General features: G+C 40.2%; 1 protein-coding gene across 2 annotated transcripts in view; it reads left to right on the top strand.

The window, feature by feature from the left end:
• The first annotated feature begins 203 nt into the window (after positions 1-203).
• Positions 204-24,130, top strand: part of LOC109917290 (carnitine O-acetyltransferase-like) — a 36,527-nt gene continuing 12,600 nt past the window's right edge. The window contains exons 1-8 of one of the 2 annotated variants that reach the window (XM_020517086.2): positions 204-494; positions 5,730-6,005; positions 7,001-7,119; positions 9,889-9,942; positions 14,484-14,649; positions 20,480-20,654; positions 22,439-22,617; positions 23,747-23,847. In XM_020517086.2, the coding sequence (XP_020372675.2) occupies positions 465-494; positions 5,730-6,005; positions 7,001-7,119; positions 9,889-9,942; positions 14,484-14,649; positions 20,480-20,654; positions 22,439-22,617; positions 23,747-23,847 (1,100 nt within the window). In that variant the 5' untranslated portion in view covers positions 204-464. Of the gene's footprint in view, positions 495-5,729; positions 6,006-7,000; positions 7,120-9,888; positions 9,943-14,483; positions 14,650-20,479; positions 20,655-22,438; positions 22,618-23,746; positions 23,848-24,130 lie in introns of those variants that run through there. The other variant, XM_020517089.2, reaches the window with a different exon arrangement.

A 24,130-nucleotide genomic window follows, 5' to 3' on the forward strand; every position in this document is an offset into this window, starting at 1 on the left:
GGTTTTTAAAATAACTAAATCGCTTTTTACCGTGACCCAATCTATTGCAAACGAAACCAAAATGATAACTTGACCTAAAACACCATTCTGCATTGTTTTAATCACCTCAATCGTTTTGCGTTGTTCCAAAACAATTTCTCCGCGTAATAACGTAATTATTTATAAATGACATTCCGGCCTGCTTTCTCTCATAATTATGAATACACGAAAATGTTCAAACGCCTCCATAACCTGGTGATACCCCCGCACGTTTCGATCGTATCCTTTTTAATTTGTCTGCAGAAAGACACGGGAAGCAGACGGAAGTAAGGCGAGCTCTGGTGAACTCTAAACTCTTGCTATTTCCTTACGCCCTGGCAGCTGCTGGAACAGCTCGAACCGCGCATTTGTTTTTTTTTAATTCCCTTTTTAAAACTCAGGCTGGCTCCTACATTGGAGTAAATGCTTCCCAGAGAAGGTTCTTCATGATGCTGACGGCATCGACGCGCCTCTTGGTGAGTTTCCAATTGTCAGTTTCATTCCGCTGATTACCTGTTACATTGTAGCAAAACAAATCGGATTTATTCGGGTAAAGAAGATACAGGACGAAGTGACGATTTGTACATTGTAACCATTGCTCTGCTCAGTAGCTTGTTTATCATGTAATAGCTGGGAGATGTTTATTGCACACTTGAAATCGCAACAAGCAGCGAGCATTGCACACGTGCTGAATGTCACTCGGTTGTGCCGTGTTGTTGAGCTCCAACATAACTTGCAAATCCCACCATCATCCTGGGCGATTGCTGAAGACTTCCGCGCGAAAGAGCAATTGCACTCCGCGTTGCTGCATTTTGTTGGCAAGCCCTCATCTAACCTGTTCATACAAGCAGAAATAGGCTTTAAAATTAAATTAAAAGAGAAAAAAAATGTATTTATGAACCCGCCACTTTTAGAAGGTCTCAAAACACTACACTGTCAGTGAAGTATTTTGTAAATGTTAGAGGGGCGCGGTGTTGCTCCGCGTTCCAAATACTGTATTAAGGCAGAGGGGTGTGGACACATTTTTTTTGTGTTTTTTTTAGTGTCAGACTGCTGACAGCAGTTAATTTGTGTTTCAGTTCCTGTCCGACGAGATTACGCCTCCAAGGTTGTGGCCTGCATGTCACTACGTAAAATGGCCAGTGGCTTTGACCTGCAGTTTATAGGCATGAAACACAAGGGCGCAGATATTAGGTTTTGTCATTCAAAACCTCGCCTGAGAATTATGATTGCTCCACCGGCAGCTTTGTGTTTTGTTGAAAGTCATTGCAAATGTCATCTGTGCAGATTGAGATAGGGTAACCGGTGTTCATAAATCTCCCACCTTGATTGAAAGTACGGGAAATTGGAGAATAACCTATACAGTGACCTGGCTACGTATTTTGTTGAAAAAGACCACAACTTGCATTTATGTAGCAGCCAAGGCACTTCACAAGGGTGTTCTCAGGCACAATTCGCTGTGAGCCATGTAAATTGATAATAGTATGAGTAAGAAAATGCTTGCTCAAAAACGAGATGATGGGAAGTGTCTAGAAGGAAGACTGAAAAGAGGTTGAAGGAAGGAATTCCAGAGCTTGGCGCCCAGGATATGGACAAGCACAACAATGACTGGATGAGTGATTAATATCACAGGTGCTGGAGAGGCCAGAATCCGAGGAATGTGGGGTTGTGAGGATCAGAGGAGATTATGGAGACAGAGCATTTGAGCCAATGGAGGTATTTAAAAATAATGAGAATTTTAAAACTGAAATTTTCCTGGACTGGAGCTCATGTAGGTGATGGACAAATGGGACCTGGGTTTGAAACTTTATCTCCGAGTTAGAAAGGATACCAATTAAGATCAGACTGATGTAATGAAAGCTCATGTCTGGAAGGGTATGGGAGGTACCAGTGTATCCACCGACCAGGGACAAAGACTCAGGAGGCAGGCAGCTTTCAGGCAAGTGGAAGACTTTTATTCAAGCAAGAACTGGTTAATGATGGGAGAGGGCAAAAGGATCTTCCCCAAATCTGGCCTTGACATGATGACTCCATTATTCCCTTAATCTTTAGCTCAGATTGGAAGAGAGATCAATGAGACACTCTTATCTTTACAGTGAAATACAACTTTTTTATACATTTTGTGTGACAATAATCAAATAGTGCACGGACACTGTCCTTCCCTCTTAACCTACACACCTAGTTCCATGAGAGACGTAATTAATGATGGACATTCCTATGGGCAGCCTCAGATTCCCATGATTTCATGGTGTTTACATGACCTTGGAGTCTCTAGACCTTGGGATCTTTCTATGCCTTCTATTCATTTGCATTCCAAAATTACTGGCTATACTCCTTTGGATCTGTCTCAGGCTTGCTTATCTCCAAGGACAGCTTGAATTGTATTTCATGTGCTAATCTTTACCAAATTAAATTATTCATTTTATATTTCCCACTGTCACAATTATGTATGTAAAAGTACAAAAGACAGTTTTAACTGATTGCTATAAAGTTAATTTTTGTTATAAAGTGTAAAATTATACAGCCACTTGGGCTGTGAGTCTTTGTTCAGGGCGTAAGAGAAGGTGTTTCCTAAGACTAATTAACTTTCACATCTAGGTTTAAGTGTTTCGGTTCCTAATGCTTATATTATACTTGGTTATATGTGTATCTATCTTTTATGTTGAAAACTACTTCTTTGATTAACTGAAGAATCTTTAACTAGAACCTATTTCTTAATATTGTGAGTAACTTCAAAGAAACAACTACTGTTACAAAATAACTTTAGCTGTTGTCTTTGCAGTTGCTTAAGGAATTAATTTGGCTGGTTCATGGGCTGAGGCTCACACCTGGTTTTATTCATTTACTGGAACAATCATTCTTGCGTTAATGAAGTTGGAATCCATTGCTTGTCGATCCTTAGGCATCCTCTTATCAGAACTGTCTCAGATGGTTGCTTGCATGGCCTTTACTGACCTTGGAGTAGTCCAGTTCAAATGTACCATTATGTTTCACAGTGTGAGCAGGCTGTTTAATTTTGCTTTGTTTCTGTCTGCCATTTTGTTAGCAGGCATGGGCCACTTAGTATAAGTAGGTACGGGTCACCTTTATATGGGTATACCCCCACACTGTTTCAAAAGAGTGAGACAGTTGTGCCAGTTTATTTTTGCCTACCTTATCAGAAGGTGGAATATTATTGCTGTCTCTCATGCTCCTGAGTTCGCAGCCAGATCAGAAACTGTGCTAGGACTGTTTCAGGGTTGCTGACTCGTAAGAGCAAACTGACAGGCCCAGTCTCTAAAACGACAGTAGATTCATGACATGTGCCATCACTCATTTCTTCTGAAAAAAGAAATGCAGCAACTTGTGGCAATAAGAGATACTCAGTCATGTTTAAGTGGACATAGTTGTGAATGTTGACGTCATTGCACCATTTTTCTTAAAAAAAAACATCTCCAGCAATATGCAGTGCTATATACCCAATGTGAGGGGTGAGGGCAGAGTTCAGCTTGGGTTACTCACTACCAGAGGAAAAAGCATTCATATGGCACCTTTCATTGACTTCATGATGTTTAACAGTGCTCAGTAGCATTGGTCACTTATGATCTTACTATTAAATAGAAATGCACATTTCTGAGTTTGTGCAGAATAGGTGGCATACTAAGCCAACATGGTAATGAGCAGCTGATCGGTTCTCTTTTCAGTGATGCAAGCTGGTGATTGGCCTAGGTAGTTGGGAATAACTCATGACCCTTCTTTGGAATAGTGCTGCAGGATTTTTTGCATTCCCCTGAAAGAGCAGACAGGGCTTTTGATGTAATTTCTTATCTTAAAAAAAAGACAGTTAGTGCACTTTTCCCTCCCTGCATTGGTGTGTTAGCCCAGACTTTTGTGTTGATGTCCTTTGAATGGAATGTGAACCCAAATCTTCTGACTTAGAGACACACAGTTCCTGCTTTTGTCACCGGGGCAGAAGCAGACTGAAGTCAAATGCATTAGAACTTGAAAAATGTAGGAACGGAAGAACCAAATGAAAAAAAAATCTGGGAAAATGAACAGCTAACCTAGTGTTTTCCAGCCTTTGCCATGTATCCACAAGTAAATGTGTACTTGCGAAGAAAATCTTTTAGTGGTTTAAGTGTTGTGTTTGGATATCACCACATAGTTCTTTTTCCTCATTGGTCATGTCTTCAACTGCTGAGGATCTAAACCTATCTGCCTCTGTAACCCATTTCTCTCTTTAAGATCCTTGAAAATTAATTCTTAGATCAAGCTTTTGGTCATGCAGTCTAATATCTCCATATATTGCTTAATACCACATTCTATTTGTTAGCACTTGGATGAATCAGCTTGGATGTTTTATCATGTTAGAGATGCTACATATGTACAAGCTTATTTAGTCTGGGCAGTAACAAGCATATCTTTCCATTCCCTTCCTCCAGGTAGCAATTGTTCCTACTTCATAGTTACTTGGCTTGGTGTCCGATTTTTTTTTTCCATTTGTGTTTCTCTGAAGCACTTTGCAAAAACAAATTGCTTCATTGTAATCGGCTGTCTTCCAGATTTTGTGTTATGACCTTTTAAAATTCAAAAATATGCTTTATTCATTATTGATAAGTAAATACAACAAGTACAAAACAGTTTAGTACAGACTTAGCAGAATAAACAGTGGAATTCTGACATTCCTCATTACAGCTTCAATCCAGTGGCAACAATGAAGGCATTTTCTAAACATGAAAGGAAGTTATTTACATTCCCATTAAGGCTACGAGGATATCTCAAAACCTAACAGACCTTTGTTATATTTTGGCAGAAAGACCTTAGACAATGATCTTTCTCCACTGTGCCTTGGCAGCAGCTGCCTCAAGTTTTAGTACATCCCTCAGCACGTCCTGGATCTACTAGTCTGCAACACTTGTTCATGGTCAATTTTTTGCACTGGGCTTTGTGTCAAGATGCATTGAATAGATGTGGTTTATCTGGGTTTTGAGGATTCAGATCAAGGAGGTAATCACTGGCCAATTCATGTGAACCTTCCTCAGAAATGTTAACTCTGATTTTTTTCTTCACAGATGCTGCCAGACCTGCTGAGCTTTTCCAGTAACTTCTGTTTTTGTTCCTGATTTACAGCTTCCACAGTTCTTTCGGTTTTTAATTCACGTGAACCTCCTTGAGATCATTGAAGACAGCAAGTTTCTGGCCAGGGAGCCCTGAGAAATAGAGGGAATTGCTTTTAACGTACAGTGCATACCATTTATCTGTGATAAAAGGTGCACAAAATAATGTCTTCACCCTGGTCTGTTTTTTTTGCTACTGTATTAATACCATTCTCGTTTATAATACAATGAAGTGTTATCTTTGAGAATAAACATCAGAGTGCAGTTTGTGTTTTTGGAAAGGCTTTAGATTGTAATCACAATTACTAACTAATAAAAGATTAGTGTAACACAATTACCCTTTCATCACTGTATTTACTGTTTGCAGGTCAAATGGAACAAGGGTGACTTATTAACATACATTCATTAAACTAGTAGTTAGATAAAGACCCATAGCTCCCCACAGTGAGAGGGCTGTCTTCATCCTCACTCAATAAATGTTTCACCATAAATAGTTACTGTTTCCTTTGCTGAAACTGTCCTTGTAGAATTCTATGCAAGGACATTTTATTGAAGAGAAAGTATTTGGCCCCTATTCAAGCCCTGAGTATCTTTACTTTCCTATCTTTAATCTAGATGGTCAGAGTATGGCGGCCTGCATTCTTCATCAAGTCACCAGGCGTCCGGTGCACTCCAGGAAGGACTTTCTCAGCCTACTGTCCATTGCCTCAGCTGCCAATTCCTCCACTGAAACACACACTGGAACGCTACCTCCTGGCACTGCAGCCTCTCGTGACCCCAGAAGAGCTGGAACAGACAAGGGAGATAGTGAGAGAGTTCAGTAGACCCCATAGTATTGGATCGAAACTACAGGACAGGCTGGAAAGGCGATCAAGAAGGACTGAAAACTGGGTACGTATTCTGATTGCCAGTGGAAACACTATGGGGCAGCTATAATTCCTTGCAGCATTCCCAGAATGAAAGTGGAGCTGGAGAAGGGAGAGTTGTTGAAAGTGGAATGTTTTCTTAATTTCAAAAATATACTTTATTCATAAAAAATATCTTTATGTATATACACAGTCACAAACAGAGTTCCATTCTGTACAGAAGCATATCAAGGAAGCAAAAGCATTGGAATTTGACACTATCCAACAAAGCAAAGACATCTCTTGAACGGGCATGACTATAGTATATTTACATGCATCTGAAGCACTAGGAGTGTCCTATAACTGAATGGGCCCCCACAGAACATCCATCCACTCAGGATAGCACTGAGTGGTCATCCCAGTTGATTGAATATGTAAATGTCATCTGTCTACATGCACTAGTAGGTGTTGGGGCACCCTGCATACATTGGGTGGTTGGAAGGAAACCCAGGATGGCAATGTTCCAGATTCTTGAGGCCTTGGAGAAGTCCCACTATTCCTCAAGCGGCTCATTGGAGTAACTACAAACTCACCCAGATAGGTCACATGTGGCCCTTGGAAATGATTGGAGCATTTACACCGAATGTTCCAATCATTTCCACTCTCCAAATGGCGACCCAGAACTCTACCTTGTATATGGAAGTAACCTCCCACCTGAAAGGGTCAAGGTGCTTTTAAAATGGTGAAGCCAGCATTGAGTGTTCACCAGGGTAACTGGGCTAATGACCCTATTTAGAGGTCATTATCAATCCTGTTAACACAAGTTAAGATTTGCTATAACAATTGGCTCTTACTGCATCATTGCTAATACTTAGTGCCATTCATTCTGTCCTTCCTGAATACAGTTATTGTTGTGTGGCCCTTTCTTATTAGTTCAAACACCTCACACTTCTGGATATCACAATCTTTGAATCTCTCACTGTTTCTTGCCTGTATCCTTTCTTGTCATCTCTGCCATCATTCCCTTTTCTTCCATTTCAGCTCATGGACTGGTGGCTCCAGAATGCTTATCTTGAGTGTCGACTTCCGCTGGCTGTTCACTCAAATCCTGCTGTAGTGCTGCCCAAACAGAACTACAATGATTGGAAAGGACAGCTCAGGTAGGAAAAGGTACCACTCAAACCATGGCCGTTGCCCAATCATTCATTCGCAACTCATTACCTGGCAGCCTCATCCATCCCATTTCATTGAGACAAAGTTCAACATTATTAGTATTTTACTTTTTTTTAATATGTCTGTTAAGACTTCCTTATTTGTTTCTTTGACTTCCCAAATATCTGTCTCACCATTTAGTGCCAGGTTGGATGGCTTCTCAGTTGCTTGCATTGAACTTCCTTAAAAACCATAGCTTTCCAATAACTCCACCTGCCCGTGTCTCTTTGTAACTTGCTGCTCCAAATGCACCGTCTAAGAATTTTAATTTTATGACAGTAGGTGGGATTTGAACTCAGGTCTCATGGCTCAGAAATGGGGTACTACTACTGTGACACGAGCCTTCCATTTGCACTTCATACTGTTCCTCCTGAATTAGTGTAACGTGCACACTCAGTCATACAACTCTCTCTTTTCCTTCATCCCAATAATTAATAAACGTGGCTGAAAAATTGAAACCCTAGTGCAGATGGATTGACAGGCTTGATTACAAAGTCAGGGTTGGATCTGAGATCATGGAGTGCAGTGTCAGTTCAGAGGTAGATAGGTTAGAATGGGTAAAGGAGGGGGGGTAATAGAAATTGAGGCGACCAATGTCACATCAACAATTCTCAATGTACAGGATGAGAGCAGGTAAAAGGCCAGCGGGAGGATCAAGGTGGAGGGAGAGTGTTGGAAGCAGGTGAAGGGATCTGTGGGACAGGGACAGGACTCCTGCCCAAAGAAATGGGCACGGAGGCGAAGGTGACGGAAGAAGAGTTCAACGTCATGTTGTGCCTGAAATGCTTTAAGGTGGAGGTGCAGAGGGATAAAACAGATTCCTTTGCTGAGGACAGAACATTCAGCATCAGGAGAGCTAAAGGTCAGAGGGATATAAATACACAACAGGAAATGGGTTGGCAGAGGGGAAGGAGTCAGAGGGAAAGAGATGGAAGGAATGTTTCAGAGGAGTATGGGTATCTCTAAGTTGTTGCATCTTGTGTTCCTGAATGCCTGAATATAAAGTAACACGTTTCTGGCCACCACTAACCACTACTAACCCACCAAGTCCCACAGTTATCTTGCCACTACATCCTCACCACCCTGCTTCCTGTAATGCATTCTCCCAGTTCCCCCATCTCTGTCGTATCTGTTCCGATGATGCCAACTTCAACAAGGGGGCCTCCAAAATGTCCACCCTCTTCCTCAACAGAGGATTCCCCACCACTGTGTTTGACAGGGCCCTCAGCCATTTGTTTACGCCTTTTGTTGCCATTTCCACCACCTCCAGCAGGATGCAACCACTCTCCCCTTCCTTGTCAGCCTCCCACAGGGACTGTTCCCTCTGGAACACCCTGGTCCATTCCTCCTCCACTCTTGACGTTTTTCCCCCATCCCTCCCGGCACCTTCATCTGCAATTGCAGAAGGTGTAACACCTGCCTGTTTGCTTCCTCCCTCCTCACTATCCAGGACCCCAGGCACACCTTCCAGGTGAAGCAGCTATTTGCCTGCACTTCACTCAATGTAGTCTATACTATTCACTGCTCACAATGTGGTCTCCTCTACATTGAGGAGATGAAGCACAGACTGGATGACTGTTTTGCAGAACACCCACATGCTGTTTGCAAAAATGACCCTGAATTTCCACTTGCCTGCCATTTCAACACACTATCCTGTTCCTTGGCCAACATCTCTGTCCCAGGCTTGCTGTAGTGCTCCAGCGAAACTCAACACAAGCTGGAAGAATAACACCTCACTTTCTGCTTGGGAACCCTGCAACCCTCTGGACTCAATATTGAGTTTAACAATTTTAGGGCTGAGCACCTTTTCCCATGTCCTTACCCCTGCCCCCACTCACCAGTCCTTCTCATCACACGGGCAGCTACCACAAACAATTCATTATGGTCTCCAATAGCAGTTATTCATTCTCCCAGGCTTAACTTTAACCATTCCCTTGTCTCTACAACTGTGTTTCTTCCCTCTTTGGGCTGCATTTCCACCTGTCGTTGACCCCTCCCCCTTCACTCCACCCCTTCTTTAGCATCAATACCAATATTTTCCCATCTACAATCAGTCCTGACCAAGGTTCACTGGACTTTGAAACATTAATTCAGCTTCCTCTTCACAGATGCTGCCAGACCTGCTGAGTTTTTCCAACTATTTCCATATTTGTTTCTAATTTTCAGCATTCGCAGTTCTTTGATTTTTAGATTTAGTCTTGAATTTGATCAAAGACTGGGCATCCACAGCCTTCCAGGTCAGAGAATTCTCAAAATTCACAACCTCCTAATGAAGAAATCTCCTCAACTCAGCCCTAAAAAAAACTACCCTACCATTATGCTAACATAATGATTGTCAACAAGTATCGATGTTAATAATTCTTGTTTACTTGGGAAAACAACAACCAAGGTTGCAAACCAGATTTTCCTAACTTCAGCTTCTTCAATGCAACTTAATGTCACTCCCTTACAACTGCAACTAAACTGCTTATTAAAGCTGATTTTCACCCATTATATTATCGATGTATAAAGTAAAATATCCTGACAAGTCTTGCCACTAATTCACCTCTTGCATTTGTTTATATACTTAGATGTATAAGTTGATGTTGGTGTTGCTGATTGAATGTTTCTTTGCTGTAATTGGGTTGCAATTCTGATTCCTTCCAGTCCCGATCTCAGAGTAACTTAGCCACTTTGTAATGTTTCCTTTTCTTACTGTGATTCCTTTCCTCCCTCAGGTTTGCAGCTAAACTAATTGCTGGAGTTCTCGACTTCAAGTCTAAGGTTGACAGGCAAGTTCTCCCAACTAGCTCCATTGGAGTTGCCCAAAAGTCAATGGATATCAATACAAGTGTGATTCCTGGAAAATGTGATGTATTAAATGTCTGATCCATGGACACTGTAAGCAATGATCTGTACACAACAGCCATTCGTTATTTTAATTCAGGAAAAACTTGTGGAATTGTCAGGCATTGCGTGGAGTAACATTCGGTCCTGAGCAGTTGATTTCCTAGAAATATTAAATGATGCAGCACAGATACAGGCTGCCATCCCATCAGGTCTGTGCTGGCTTTTTGAAAGAACTGTCTAATTTGTCTCGGTCCACTATTCTTTCCTCATAGCTGTATCAATTTTTCCCTTTTCACATGGGAAAGTGTGCAAACAAATAATGTTTTCATAGCCCTGACCCTTTCAGGCCACGTATTCTGCTTTTGTCCATCTGACTCTTTTTGTGTTTACTGATAAAATAACAAGACTAATTTGGTAATAACTCCAACTGGGAATGTAGGTGATTAAGACAAACACACTTTTTAATCAAAAAAAGGACGTATTGAGCAAAACCTATAATGACTAAAGTTCCAGAAGGCGAAGTTAAGAGATGTTTTGATGAAGTAAATAAGCAGCAACTATTTCCACTGTTAAGAGATCAGTGATCAAAGGACACAATTGGTAAAAGAACGGAAAGGGAGATAAGGAAAATATTTCTTACACAGTGAGCCAAATGATTAGTTCAGTCAAACTGCACAGATGATTATAATCCATTGAAATAACATTGCATCACATCAGTTGTGATTTTGAGAAAGAAATTTTGATCATGGCGATCAGTCACTAGAAGGCCAAAACAAGGAACAGGCATAAAGGATAAGCATGTACCTGACACAAAGGAAGAGGGTTGTGGTTGTTGATCATTCATCACCATTCAGCTCCAGGACATTATTGCAGCAGTTCCTCAGGATAGTGTCCCAGGCCCCCACCTTCAGTTGCTTCATTAAGCTGTTCTTTCAATCACAAAGTCAGAAATGGAGGTGTTTGCTGACAATTGCACAATGTTCAGCACCATCCACAACTCCTCAGATACTGAAGGAGTCGATGTGAAACTACAGCAAAAACTGAATGATAGCCAGGATTAGGCTAACAAGTGGCAAGTAACATTTGTACCGCGCAAATGCAAAGTAATGACTTCCTCCAAGAACATCTAGCCATAACCATTTGACATTCAATGATCTTACCATCACTGAATACCCCACTAGCAACATTAACCAGAAACTGAACTGGACTAGCCATATAAATATTATGACTACAAGAGCTAGATCAGAGGCTAGGAGACCTGCAGTGGGTCACTCGCCTCCTGTCTCCCCAAATCCTGTCCACCATCTACAAGACAGAAGTTTAGGAATGTGATGATATATTTTCCACTTGCCTGAATGAGTGCAGCTTCAACAACCACACAAGAAGCTTGATACTGTCCAGGACAAAGCAGCTCACTTGATTTCCACCCCATCCACAAACATTGACTCCCTCACCACTGATGCTCAGTAGTTCAATGTATACTAGCTACAAGATGCACTGCAGAAATTCACCACGGCGAACTTACCTCCGTTTCCATCAAGGAAGGGTAGCAGAGATATGGGAATGCTGCAGGCTGCACATTCCCCTCCATCCTGACTTGGAAATATATCATTGTTCCTTCAGAGTCACTGGGTCAAAATTCTGAAACTCCTCTCTGAATGGCATTGTGGGTCTACTGAATGGACTGCAGTGTCATAAGAAATTAGGTTACTGTCACCTTCTCCAAGGCAACTGGAGAAGGGAAGTGAATGCTGGCTCAGGCAAAGAAGCTCACAATTCATGAAATAATTTTTAAAAGATTAAAATCATAGCATCATAGTGCACAGAAGGTGGCCATTCAGCCCATCGTGCCTCTGCTGTGATTTGAAGAAATAATCTAATTTGACCCCACTCTCCCCGCTCTTCCCCATGATCTGAGAATTTATTTCCCAATTCAAGTATTTAACCAGTTCTTGTTTCAAAGTTATGATTAAAAATGCCTGTATCACTCTTACGGTCAGCATTTTCCAGATCATCACAGTTTACTGCATAAAAAAAAAATCAAACTTCTTGGTTCTTTGCAAATTATTTTAAACCTGCATCCAGATTCTAAATCTTACCTGTAGGCAGCTTTTTAGCCACATTTAGTACCATCCTATTCCTACAAGTTCCCTTCATATGGGTTTCTGTGTGGTTATGATTACAGCTGATGGTAATACTGGACAAGTCAGATACCAGAATGAACCCTGGCTTGGTAGATCATATATTTAACTTTGGCAGTTAGTTACAGTGGTAGTTACTCACTGAAACATACTCATATAATGCTGCAGATGTTCTTTAACAGAACATAAACTCATTGCACAAAAGGAAAAAACAAAAATTCTAAATGTATATATTTAGGACGAATAGAAAAATCTTAAACAGCAAAACAAGATTTCAACTTGTTTCCCAACATCATCTTTTACAGATACTCATTTTCATAGAAATTTCACTCTTATCTCTTTAAATTTTACTTAACTCGTGCTTTCCTGCTTCTTTTCTTTGAACTGTTGAGCCAATTTTACAATTTTTTTGAGTCTGTTTGTATGAATCTTTCACAATTCCAATTTTCTTTTGGTTGTAACAACTTGTTGACTTCTATATGAACTCTCCTGGCTTAGAAGCTTGACAAACTAAAAACACTTCAGCTAGGATTATAGAGTGATAAAGTCATAGAGTTGTACAGCACGGAAACAGACTCTTCAGTCCAACTCGTCCATGCCAATCAGATATCCATATTAATCTAGTCCCATTTGGCCCATATCCCCCTAAACCCTTCCTATTCATATACTCATCCAGATGCCTTTTAAATGTTGTAATGTTACCAGCCTCCACCACGTCCTGTGGGTGCTCATTCTATACTCGCCCCACCCTCTGTGTGAAAACGTTGCTCCTTAGGTCCCTTCTATAGCTTTCCCCTCTCACCTTAAACCTATGTCCGCAATTAGTTTTCGACTCCCTTGCCCTGATATTCACCCTATCCATGCCTCTCATGATTTTATAAACCTCTATAAGATCATCCCTTAGCCTCTGACGCTCCAGGGAACGCAGTCCCAGCCTATTCAGCCTCTCCCTGTAGTTAAAACACTCCAACCCCAGCAACAATCTTGTAAATTTAAACCAAGAGGGAAAAGATTTTAAAAAAAATCTGAGGGGTGACTTTTTCATGCAGAAGGTGGTGAGTGTATGTAACAAGCTGCCAGAGGAAGTGGTGGAGTTGGGTGCAATTACAACATCTAACAAGTGTTTGGATGAGTATATGAATAGGAAGGGATTAGAGGGATATGGGCCAAATGCTGGAAAATGAGACTAGGTAAGACTGGGGTGTCTGGTCAGCATGGACAAGTTGGACCAAAGGGTCTGTTTCCGTGCTGTATGACACTATGACTATCTCCAGCATCTGCAATTCCTGTTTTATTTTGCTAAGGTGACTGGTTCCATTGAACTGATGTGAAAATAAAAGATTTTCTGCACAGGCAAAATTTGTTATCCCTTCTGACCTGAATTTCTAATTCTTTTGAACTGAACTGAAGTCAAAAGCCAAACTAATGGTCTCCGGTTATTTGTAAATTCAGCAGAATAAGCACTCATCCATTCACATCGTTGTTATCTTGGCAAGAACTTGACTGAAGGAACTTGCTTTTGTGAAAATTATGTATTTCAATCAATGTTTCAAATGATTTTCTAACCCCTTTATTAGAAAAAGTCCTCACAGAACTTGACAAAATCCATCTGTCTCTACTTTAAAGTTTAAATCCCAAGTGAAAATATATGGCTTATCTTTTGTCATAGTTATCAGTGTAAACTTGTTGGATTCCCTAAGATTGATGGTAGCTAGAGACTCTAGTGTTTGCCTTTTTTTCTTAAAAATTAAACTATTTTCCACTACTTTGGAGACAGTTCAAAGACAGTTCACTAGGTTGATCCCCAGAATAGAAGAATTGTCTTATGAGCAAAGATTAAATAGGTTGGGACTCGGCTCACTGGAGTTAAAAGGAATGAGAAGTTATTTCATTTAAACATAGGATTTTTAAGGGGCTTGACAGGTAAATGCTGAGAGAACGTTTCCTCTCATGGGAGAGTCTCGGACCAGAGGGCATAGTCTCAAAATAAAGGGGGTGCTGATTTAAGACTGAGATGGTGAGGAATTTCTTCTTTCAATACTGTGAGTCTTGCCACAAAGAGCTGTGGGGGCAGGGTCATTATGTATATTTAAGGCTGAGAGCGAGAGAGAGAGATTCTGGATAAATAGAGGAACCTATCAATTCAAAAGGCAGGAAAGAGGATGTGAGGAATGTCAGATGAGCCCTGATTCTATTGAATGGTGGAATAGGCTTGAGGGGCCAAATGGCCTACTCCTGTTCCTATTTCTTGTGGTCTTACATCTGATGGTTTGTTCGGTTATTATTGCAAGCCGTTTCAATTTGCTGCTGTCTCTATGAACTCCCTTTCTGTTTGTTTTTAGAAAAACTCTTCCAACTGAGTACATAAGAGGCAAACCTCTCTGCATGGATCTGTACCCCAGAATCCTGTCATCTTGCCGCATCCCAGGACCCAAACATGACACTTTGATAAACTATGGCTTCACGAGGAGCCCACCAACTCATGTCACAGTGGTCCGCAATTTCCAGGTAAAGTCCAAGAATGCCAACACAAATACTAATGTAATACTAATCCTATCTGAAACTAACCATCCTTATTATTGATGCCTTATTTATTGGTGTACAAAGTGCATTCTTTTATCACATTTATCCCTCAACTAAAAGCATTAATACAGGCTTCTGCCACAACCACAATGATATTTGTGCAATCTTTTCATGTACAGAAATACAAATTTTATTGCACTTCAAAATTGACTTGACCTTCCATGGAGTGGACCCTGGATCAGATGATTATCATAGAGGCCCCTGGAGCAAAGAACAAAGTTTGCCGGTTCCTCACCTCTTGGAGGTCTGTCTTGATATCAATCCTTATTGTCTGCAGCAGACTATGTTCTGCAGCTGTATGGGAGTTGGGACAATTCCACCAACACTCTCTTTCACCTTCTGAAAACTTCTGAGGATGAAGAACTTCTTGATCTTGGCTTTTGCCCCAGTGAACTGGAGGCTCAAAGAGGGGTCTCACCATTTGTCAACCTTTGTAATCCCTCTTGAGTTCCTCAGTGTTTTCTGGGGTCACCAGTTTGTGCTCGGCTTGTACATTTTCCTGCCACTCCACTAGTCCACCTGTCAGCCAGCAGGAGGCAGTATTCAGAGATGACTACTGACTTGACGTTAATGGATCTGATGGTGGAAGCTCAGGACACAAACAGGATGTTTATCCTAAAATGAACAGACTCATGACCAGGTATATCCACAATGAGCGCCGTCTATAGGGTTGCTGATAAGTATAAATGTTGTCTCACCTCGCCTGCTCCTCTCAATGATGTATGTTTTTGTTTTCTTTGGGTCTTATAGAAATTAAATATAGTTTTCAAACTGGTTGTGAAGATAAAATTTAATTTGCTGAACATTAATCAAATAATATTTCACTTCTCAAGTAGATAACTCCAAGTTAATAATTACAGTAGATTCACTTGGTAATTGTAAAATTAATCACATTTCTAATTTGCCATTTTCAGCCAGTGATGGTGGTTTTATGCTGTTGCTCATTGAACAGTTTGTTGAGTAAGAATCATAGAATCCCTACAGTGTGGAAACAGGCCATTCGGCCCAACAAGCCCACACCGAACCTCAGAGCATCCCACCCAGTCTCATCCCCCTATAACGCACCTAATGTACGCATCCCTATGGGCAATTTAGTATGGCCAATTCATCTAACCTGCACATCTTTGGACTGTGGGAGGAAACCGGAGCACCCGGAGGAAACCCACGTAGACACAGGGAGAATGTGCAAACTTCACACAGACAGTCGCCTGAGGCTAGATTGGAACCCACGTCCCTGGCACTGTAAGGCAGCAGTGCTAACCACTGAGCCACCTAAAGCAATATTGCTTTACAAATATCTTCCTCCTTTTTAAGGAGGAAAAATAACATTTTGGGGCCATCATAAGATGTTTTGAGTACAATGGAATTGATGGGCTTTACGTTTTAAATGTCAGTAATTCTTCCCAAGCTCTACTGTCAATGGATCTCCTATCTTTAACATTCCTGCCTCTGCAAGAAAAGCTTGTCCAGTTGAACTTTGGACTAAAACTTCAACTGGGAGAGATTTCAAATTATTAAAGTAACTTATTCAGCAATGCCAGATATAGGCATGGTCTTAGAATAAAATGCCTTTCCTCTCTCTCTCTCTTAGGAGTTTACAAACTCATAAAATTATATCAGGATAGAATATATTTGCAGGTATGTTCTAGCAGAAACATGCCTAAATTAAGCAACATGATACAAACACATGAACCTAAAATTAGGAGCATGAGCACAGGAGTCCTATAACAATCCTAGAATATTGTTAGCAGTTTTCAGTTCTTGGGAATTCAGTGTGATACGAGAATACTCTAGTAAAAGCAAAATACTGCAGATGTTGGAATCTGTATCTGAATGTTTGCATCATTTGTCACAAAATAGATGAAATATGAGCACTGATATAAATAAATATGTATGGCCTGATAATCATTTCAGAGACATAGCTGGATGCTCCAAACCCACTACCACTTCTATCTAGAAGGACAAGGGCAGCAGATATATGGGAACACCACCACCACCTCCAAGTTCCCCTCCAAGCCACTCACCATCCTGACTTGGAAATATATCGTCACTCCTTCACAGTCAAAATCCTGGAATTCCCTCCCTAATAGCATTATGGGTCAACCCACAGCAGGAGGAATGCAGCGGTTCAAGAAGGCAGCTCACCACCACCTTCTCAAGGGCAACTAGAGATGGGCAAGAAATGCTGGCCGAGCCAGCGATGCCCAAATCCCACAAAACGAATAGAAAAAAAAATGCTGACCAATGTTGGGACCTGATTGTTGAAGAGCATTTGATAGATCTGAATGGCAGGAAGCTAGGAAAACATAACAAGTAGTTTTGTCAATTACGAATGGCATTACTTCAGTACTGAGAAAAGACTTTAACTTGAAAGATCGACATGTAGGATCTATATGGATTCAGGTAAGAAATGGCATGGGGAAGAGGTCACTCGTGGCAGTTATTTCTTGGTCGTCTAACAGTAGCTATAATTTAGGAGAGAGCATGTGGGAAGAAATGAAAGGGACATGAGAAACAAGTACCACAATAATTTTAATCGAAGTGTAGATTGGGAGAAACATATATTAGGAAAACAAAAGTCTTATTTACAGAGTGTTTTTGGATTTTTTTTGCATAGGATGGTCTAGTGCCAACTACAGAGAATCTGTACCAGTCCTGGGAATGTGCAACAAGACAAAATTAATAATTAACCTCATGGGGTAAAGGAACCTCTAGATGACAGAGATCAAAACATGATAGATATTACATGTTCCATTTGAAAGGGAGCAGCGTGTATTCACAATTGGTGTTTTAAACTTGATTAAGAGTAATTATAAGGATGTTAAGGCATGGCTGTCTAAGATGGACTGGGAAATTAGGTTAAAAGATAGACAGTTGAGTTGCAATGTCAGAGTCTTACGGGCATGTTTAGTGATGCTCTGCAAAGATTTGTCTCACAAAGAAATAACACTCATTGAGGAAGATGCATCATCTGTGGCTAAATAAAGAAGCTAAGGGTAGCATTGAATTTAAAGAAACACTGTCCAAACCTTCAAAGATTAGTGGTAGGTCAGAAGATTAGGCAGACTTTAAGAATAAAATTGTGAATGAGCTCCCATTTCTTCCCTTTCTTTTAGCTTGTTACGTTCTGTTATAATGTCCTCCCCCCTCCGCCCCCACATTCCAGTGGGACTATCTGTCCTTTCAAGTCTGGCAAGTAGACACACCATTTGTTCTGCCATTTTCACATTCCGATCACTTAATCTGAACTATCAACATCATTTTCTCCACCAGCACCTGACACCCACTACCCCCGCACACCCCCTCTCCACCCCAACTGTAGCATAAATGCTGCTCCCTTCACACTTCACTTCAGCTCTGATGAAGGGTCATCTAGACTCAACGTTAGCTTGCTCTCTCTCCATGGATGATGCTTGACCTGCTGTGATCTCCAACATTTGTTATCTATCATAGAAATGTGCTAGAATCCAAAATTAAGAAGGGTTTTATCTGGTAAAATATCTTAGAAAATCACAATTTGATCAGGCATAACAATCATGGTTTTGTGAAAGGGAAATCATGTTTAACTAATCTGTTTGAGTTTTACTGATGAGTAAAAAGTCAATAGAAGGGAGCTAGCTTGTTGATATCGTTTATTCCTATTTCCAAAAAGCATTTGATAAAATACCACAATAAAGGTGACTGCAAAAGCGAAGAGCATGTGGCTCAGATATGTAAAGTTAACATATTAACATCGATTAAAGAGTTGATCAGTTAACAGGAAGCAGAGAGTGGGGATAAATGGGTCATTTTTCAGATTGATATGCTATTAATGGAGTATCACAGGGATCAGTGTTAGTTTTTCATTATTTACGAAGTATATCAATGATTTGGATGAGGGCATCAAATGTATGGAGTTTGATGATGAACAAGAACATTAGTATGTTGTCAAGAAGAGGAAGGGAGTCTAAAAAGGAATGTAAACACATTAAGCAAGTGGGCAAAAAATGGCAGATGGAGTAAAACATGGGTAAATGTGAATATGCCCACTTTGGCAAGAAGAGTAGAAAATCAGTATAATAATTAAACAGAGAGAGGTTGCAGAATTTGATGGTACAGAGGGATTTTGATTCTGGTGCTTGAATCACATGAAGTTGGCATGTAAAGTTAACAAGTGAGTAGGAAGGCAAATGAAATGTTGTTGTCCAAGGGCAAGGAGTCTAGCATATAAAAGTATGGAAGTTTTATTACAGCTCCGAGGGTCAGCACTATGTGCAGTTCTCTTCCCCAGAAAGTAATGGAGGCCTAGTCTTTAGGTTTATTCAAGTCTGAGTTAGATAGATTTTTGATATACAGAGGTTTAATGGTGCAGACACGAAAGGTGAAAGCACAGCCAGATCATCCATGATCTTCAAAGATAGTGAAACAAACTTGACGTGCCAAATGACCTACTCTTGACCCCAAGTCCTAGGTTATTTTGAGGCTCTGTTACACATTGTAATCCATGGGCTTTATTATTAGTTCTAAGGCAGTGTTGCTGTGTAACTCAGAGGTTTTTTGATTATCCTTGGACTTTGTTACAATGTAATTCTGTGTACGTTACTGGTTATCCTGATACTGCATTGCAGTGTAATTCTTAGGGGTTCATTGGATTTTCTGAGACTATTACAGTGTAATTCTTTAGGGCTCGGTTGATTCTTCTTTGCCCACAGTCTCTGTACTTCTGATACCCAGTGGTACCTAAGTCTAACAGGTATGACATAAGGTATGTAATTTAAATGTAAAGGTTGGATTTTTATCTAGTGCCATATGGGTCTGAGTTTGTGAGGGAGTTTAATGATTAATTTGAAGCCTTTCTGGAGCCATAATTCTTTTACAAACTTTATGAAAGACAGAGAAACAGTGTTTTTCTGGACTGATAATGGGAATTTATTTGTACTGTGAGAGATTTATGATCAAACAGAGAAAACATTAAAAAGCATTAGCTTGCTTTTGATTTTAATCGGTCAGAATTTATTTTTGCTGCGGACAAAATCCCATTACTTGAAAACCTTTTGTATTTCATTCACATTTGGAGTTAGATATGAGAGCAATTTCAGCTGGAGAAATGAGTTAGTATTGAACAGTTAAGAAATTGGTCATTTTTGTGTGAGAGTTTTGAAATTCCAGGCCAGTAGTTTTTGATTAATCCTGAAGGGATTATTTGTAGCTGGGAAAGTCTAAATTTCAATGTGACAATAATCAAGACTGAGAATTGTAAAAATAATTAAATCGACCCTTTGGGTGTAGTAGAGAAGGGAAAACTCCCTCTAGTGTTTGAATACTGCAAAGAGATGGTGTTTGGATAGTTGGGATTGTATTTTTACTTTCAAAATATTTCAAATTGTGTTATGTGTAAACAACTTAGTTTATTCTATTTTATCTGATTTCTTCTACATAATGAACTTCTGATTTGTTGTTAAAACTAAATCTGTAGCATTGCATGTTGTATTTTGTTGACACCTTGTTAAATGAAACAGTAACATGATAGATCAAGTCAGATTTCCATTTGGGATCTAACTTGTCCTGTAGTAACATCAGCTGGGACCATAACAAAGTGTTGTTGCTGTACTAAAGTGTAATTCTGTGGAGTTTACTGGTTATTCCAGCCTGTGTTACAGTGTATTATGTAAGGTTTATTAGTTTCTCCCAGGCTTTGTAACAATACAAGTGTTTGCATTCCACTGTTCTTGTTGATGGTCACCACTCATCTCACTTGCACAAACTCTTTCTCCAGTTCTTTCACTTGGATGTCTATAACAGCGATGGCTCCCCTCTGACTGTGGATCAGATTCACATGCAGCTGCAGCGAATCAGGAATCTGTCATGGAAAACAGATAAGGAGCCATTGGGCGTGCTAACCAGTGACCATAGGAACACTTGGGGACAGGCCTACAATACCCTCATGAAAGGTAGAGTCAAACAATGCAGTGTTGGAGAGGGCATAAAGCCATTTGGTTTTCAGGCTAAATTCTGGAAAGCTGCTCAATGTTGTTATAATGTCCCTGCTTCAATTTTGTTTTCTATAAAACATCCACAACTTAACTCAACCCAAAGTTGTTTAAGACTGATTCAGTTTTGCCATGTGCACCACTCAGTGAGGACTGTGTTGGCATTAGGTAAGCGTAACAGAAGGCAAAGGCATTAACTAGACATCTTGTACTAAAAGACAAAGCAGGAATAGGTCTGACTGTGCCCATAAAGGAGGTTTAGGACATCTAACCCATCGTGTCAGGGAATATTATCCAATTTAAGAAAATCCAGTTTTTGAAGATAGGGTGGAAAACTATGACAAGAAAAATGTGTTGCTGCTCACCTTGTCTGAACATTCACCATTATGCATGGAGCACCAAGTAATTTGATTTTACATTTGATATCTGAATATTGTGTATAAGAGTGTTGCATTCTAGAATTGTGATTTCTGTCTCTTACAAAAGATTTTGTAAATATACACTAGTCATTACTAATTCCTGATTGTTCTTGTTCTTCTGCTGGTTGAACCATAGAATGGTAGCAACAAAGGAGGAGGGCATTCTGCTTTCTGAGCCTGTGTCAGTTCTATGAATAAGCAAATTAATTTTCCCACCCTGTTCTGCTCTTCCCCTGTAGCCCTGTAAATGTTTTAACCTTAACTGTCTGTACAATTACTTTGTGAAATTCACAATTGGATCTGCCAACACTCCTGGGTAGTATGTAAGAGATCCTAATCATGACATGTAATTAAATAAAAAGTATTTATTTTGCCTTTGGTTTGTTTGCCACTCTTGTCAATTTAATTTGATGTCTTCTGGTTCTTGATCCTTCTGACCATGGGAACATTTTCTCACTGTCTGCTTTGTCCAGACCATGATCAAATCTCCTCTCAACTTTCTCTTCTCGGAAGAGAACAATCCCACCTTCTCTCGTTACTGAGGTCGCACATCTCTGGAACAACTCTTCTAAATTTTTTTCTGCACCCTTTCAAAGCCTTCACAGTTTTCCTAAAATGAGGTGGTCAGAATTTGACACAAATGGCAGTTGTGGCCAAACCAGAGAATTACAAAGATTCATCGTAACTTACTTACTGTTGGTTGTATTTTATCCTGCATGCATTGAAGATAATATGGCAGGAATGTGTTGCACTGTGCCTCACTTGTAGGAACTAGGGCTGTAGGAAAATTGAACATTTCATTTAGAAACAGAATTACTATGTATTGAATACAGTTCCCTTACATTACCGTACTTTGCATTGGATACTGTTTATTTATATATTATATACAATGTTCTAAAATGATAAATGAATTGTAAAGAGTAGTCCTAGAGAATTTAATTACCAGTAACGGATGAAGAACAGGGAGGCACAACTTTAAAATGAAGGCTCAGTCATTCAGGAAGAAATCAACACACACTTCTTGAAAGGCAAGTGGAAATGGAAACTCTTTCCCTAACATATCCATATTACACCCACCCTCCCCCCAACAAAGTCAATTGAATGTTTCAATGCCTAGAGAAGACTTTTATTTCATAAGGATATCAGGGAAAGAGAGGTAGCTAAAAGGCATAAAAATGGATTTGCAGTCTATACCACCCATGATCTGGTTAAATACAGGAACAGGCTCAGATGGCTGAATGGTCTCTTCATGTCTCTTTCCTTCCTTTCAGTAAGGTTTATACTCTTTACTATGATCTGTAATGCACCAATTGTTATCATCCTCAGATAAACTGAACAGAGAATCTGTACGGGCCATTCAGAAGAGCATTTTCACTGTGTGTCTAGATTCTCCAGTCCTGAAGATCTCGGAGGAGAAGTATACAAGCCGCATGGCAGCTCAAATGTTGCATGGAGGAGGAAGCTACTCAAACAGTGGCAACCGATGGTTTGACAAAACTCTGCAGGTAGGAGAGACTGAGACAGCATGCTGAACTCATTCCAGCATTTAATGATCTAAGAAGAGATGCATTTGCACAGTACCATATTAAGAGTGCATTGAGCATTTAGATGTGTCACTGTTCACAGTGTTAAAAGTATCAAATTCCATTTCCAATGCAACACTGAAAGATGCATACTGTAGGAACTCAATGCAGTTTTTGCATGAAATGTGTTAAATTTACATGGTTGGTACATGCCTGAGGGGTACACAAATGAATACTGGTGACCAATTTTAGTTCCTCTGCCATGCACATGATTTGCAGCAGATGCACATATTCGACTCAGTGAGTCTGGTGCTGGGGCATGTAGATTCTCTTACCTCAGATACTGGGAAATCTGTGGTGAGTAACTCACCTCCTGACTGCTCACAGGATAATGTAGGAATAGGATGGTATACACCCCTGCTTGTCCAGATAGGTGCAGTTCCAACAATGCTCAAGGAGTTCAAAACCAACCAGCGTAACGCAGACCACTGAACTGGCATCCTATCCACCACCTTTTAAGGTTTCCTATCATCCTCCAGTGGTATACAGTCACTGCAGTGTGCACCATAAATAATATGCATTACAATAAATTACCCAGGCACTTTCAACAGCACATTCCAAACCTGTGACCTCTACCTCCTTGTATAACCAGTTGTCCAAAAGGGAAAACTCCCTTTGTAATAGCACCACTAGGAATAAGTAAAAAATGCAGTCCTTGCCAGTGATGTTCACATCCTAATCAGTAGCAATAATTCTTAAAAAAATGGTTCTTCATAGACTGGAGCAGGGGGATATCTTGTTGAGACTAAAATGGACCTTTGGGGGGAATAATTGGCACTTTGTGTAATTTGTGTAATTTTGCCCCAATCAGAATGACAATGTGCTCAAATCTACATGAGAGTTCCCATGTTGTTAGGATAACAGATCTTTCCATGATCTCTGCTAAGAAAAAGCAACTTGGCCTCTTCTCTCCCTGTGATAGCAGATGTAAATTAAATAATCAAGTTTTACTTGCATGTATTAATGCAAAATTCAGTCAGCTACATCTGCAATCGTCCTTGTATCTGAGCACTTGTATCTGGCTACTTAAGCATATCTCTTTGTGTTACAGTTCATTGTTGGGGAGGATGGATCTTGTGGTGTTATATATGAACAGTCTTCTGCAGAAGGCCCACCCATTGCCACCATATTGGACCATGTTCTTGATTATTGGTAAGAAAATGCATATGGTACAGAGTGAAATCCTTCTTTTATTTAAAATGTTGTTTATTTTCTAAATATGTCCTTACTTTTCCTCCTCTTTTACCTTTTTTTTTCTATCTTTTGAGAAAGCATGTGGATGGCTAAGGATCATCTCAATGCAGAAGACTGACAGTTATTGTTGAAACTGGAGACATGAACATTGTGTTTCTTTCTTCCTGCTACTAAAATAACTTCTGCCAAATAGGGTTAAGGGCTCCATTGGGATAGCAACACAGAAATGCCATGCTTACAG

This window comes from Rhincodon typus, chromosome 35 (genome assembly GCF_021869965.1).
Source record: "Rhincodon typus isolate 14 chromosome 35, sRhiTyp1.1, whole genome shotgun sequence".
NCBI classification, from domain to species: domain Eukaryota; kingdom Metazoa; phylum Chordata; class Chondrichthyes; order Orectolobiformes; family Rhincodontidae; genus Rhincodon; species Rhincodon typus.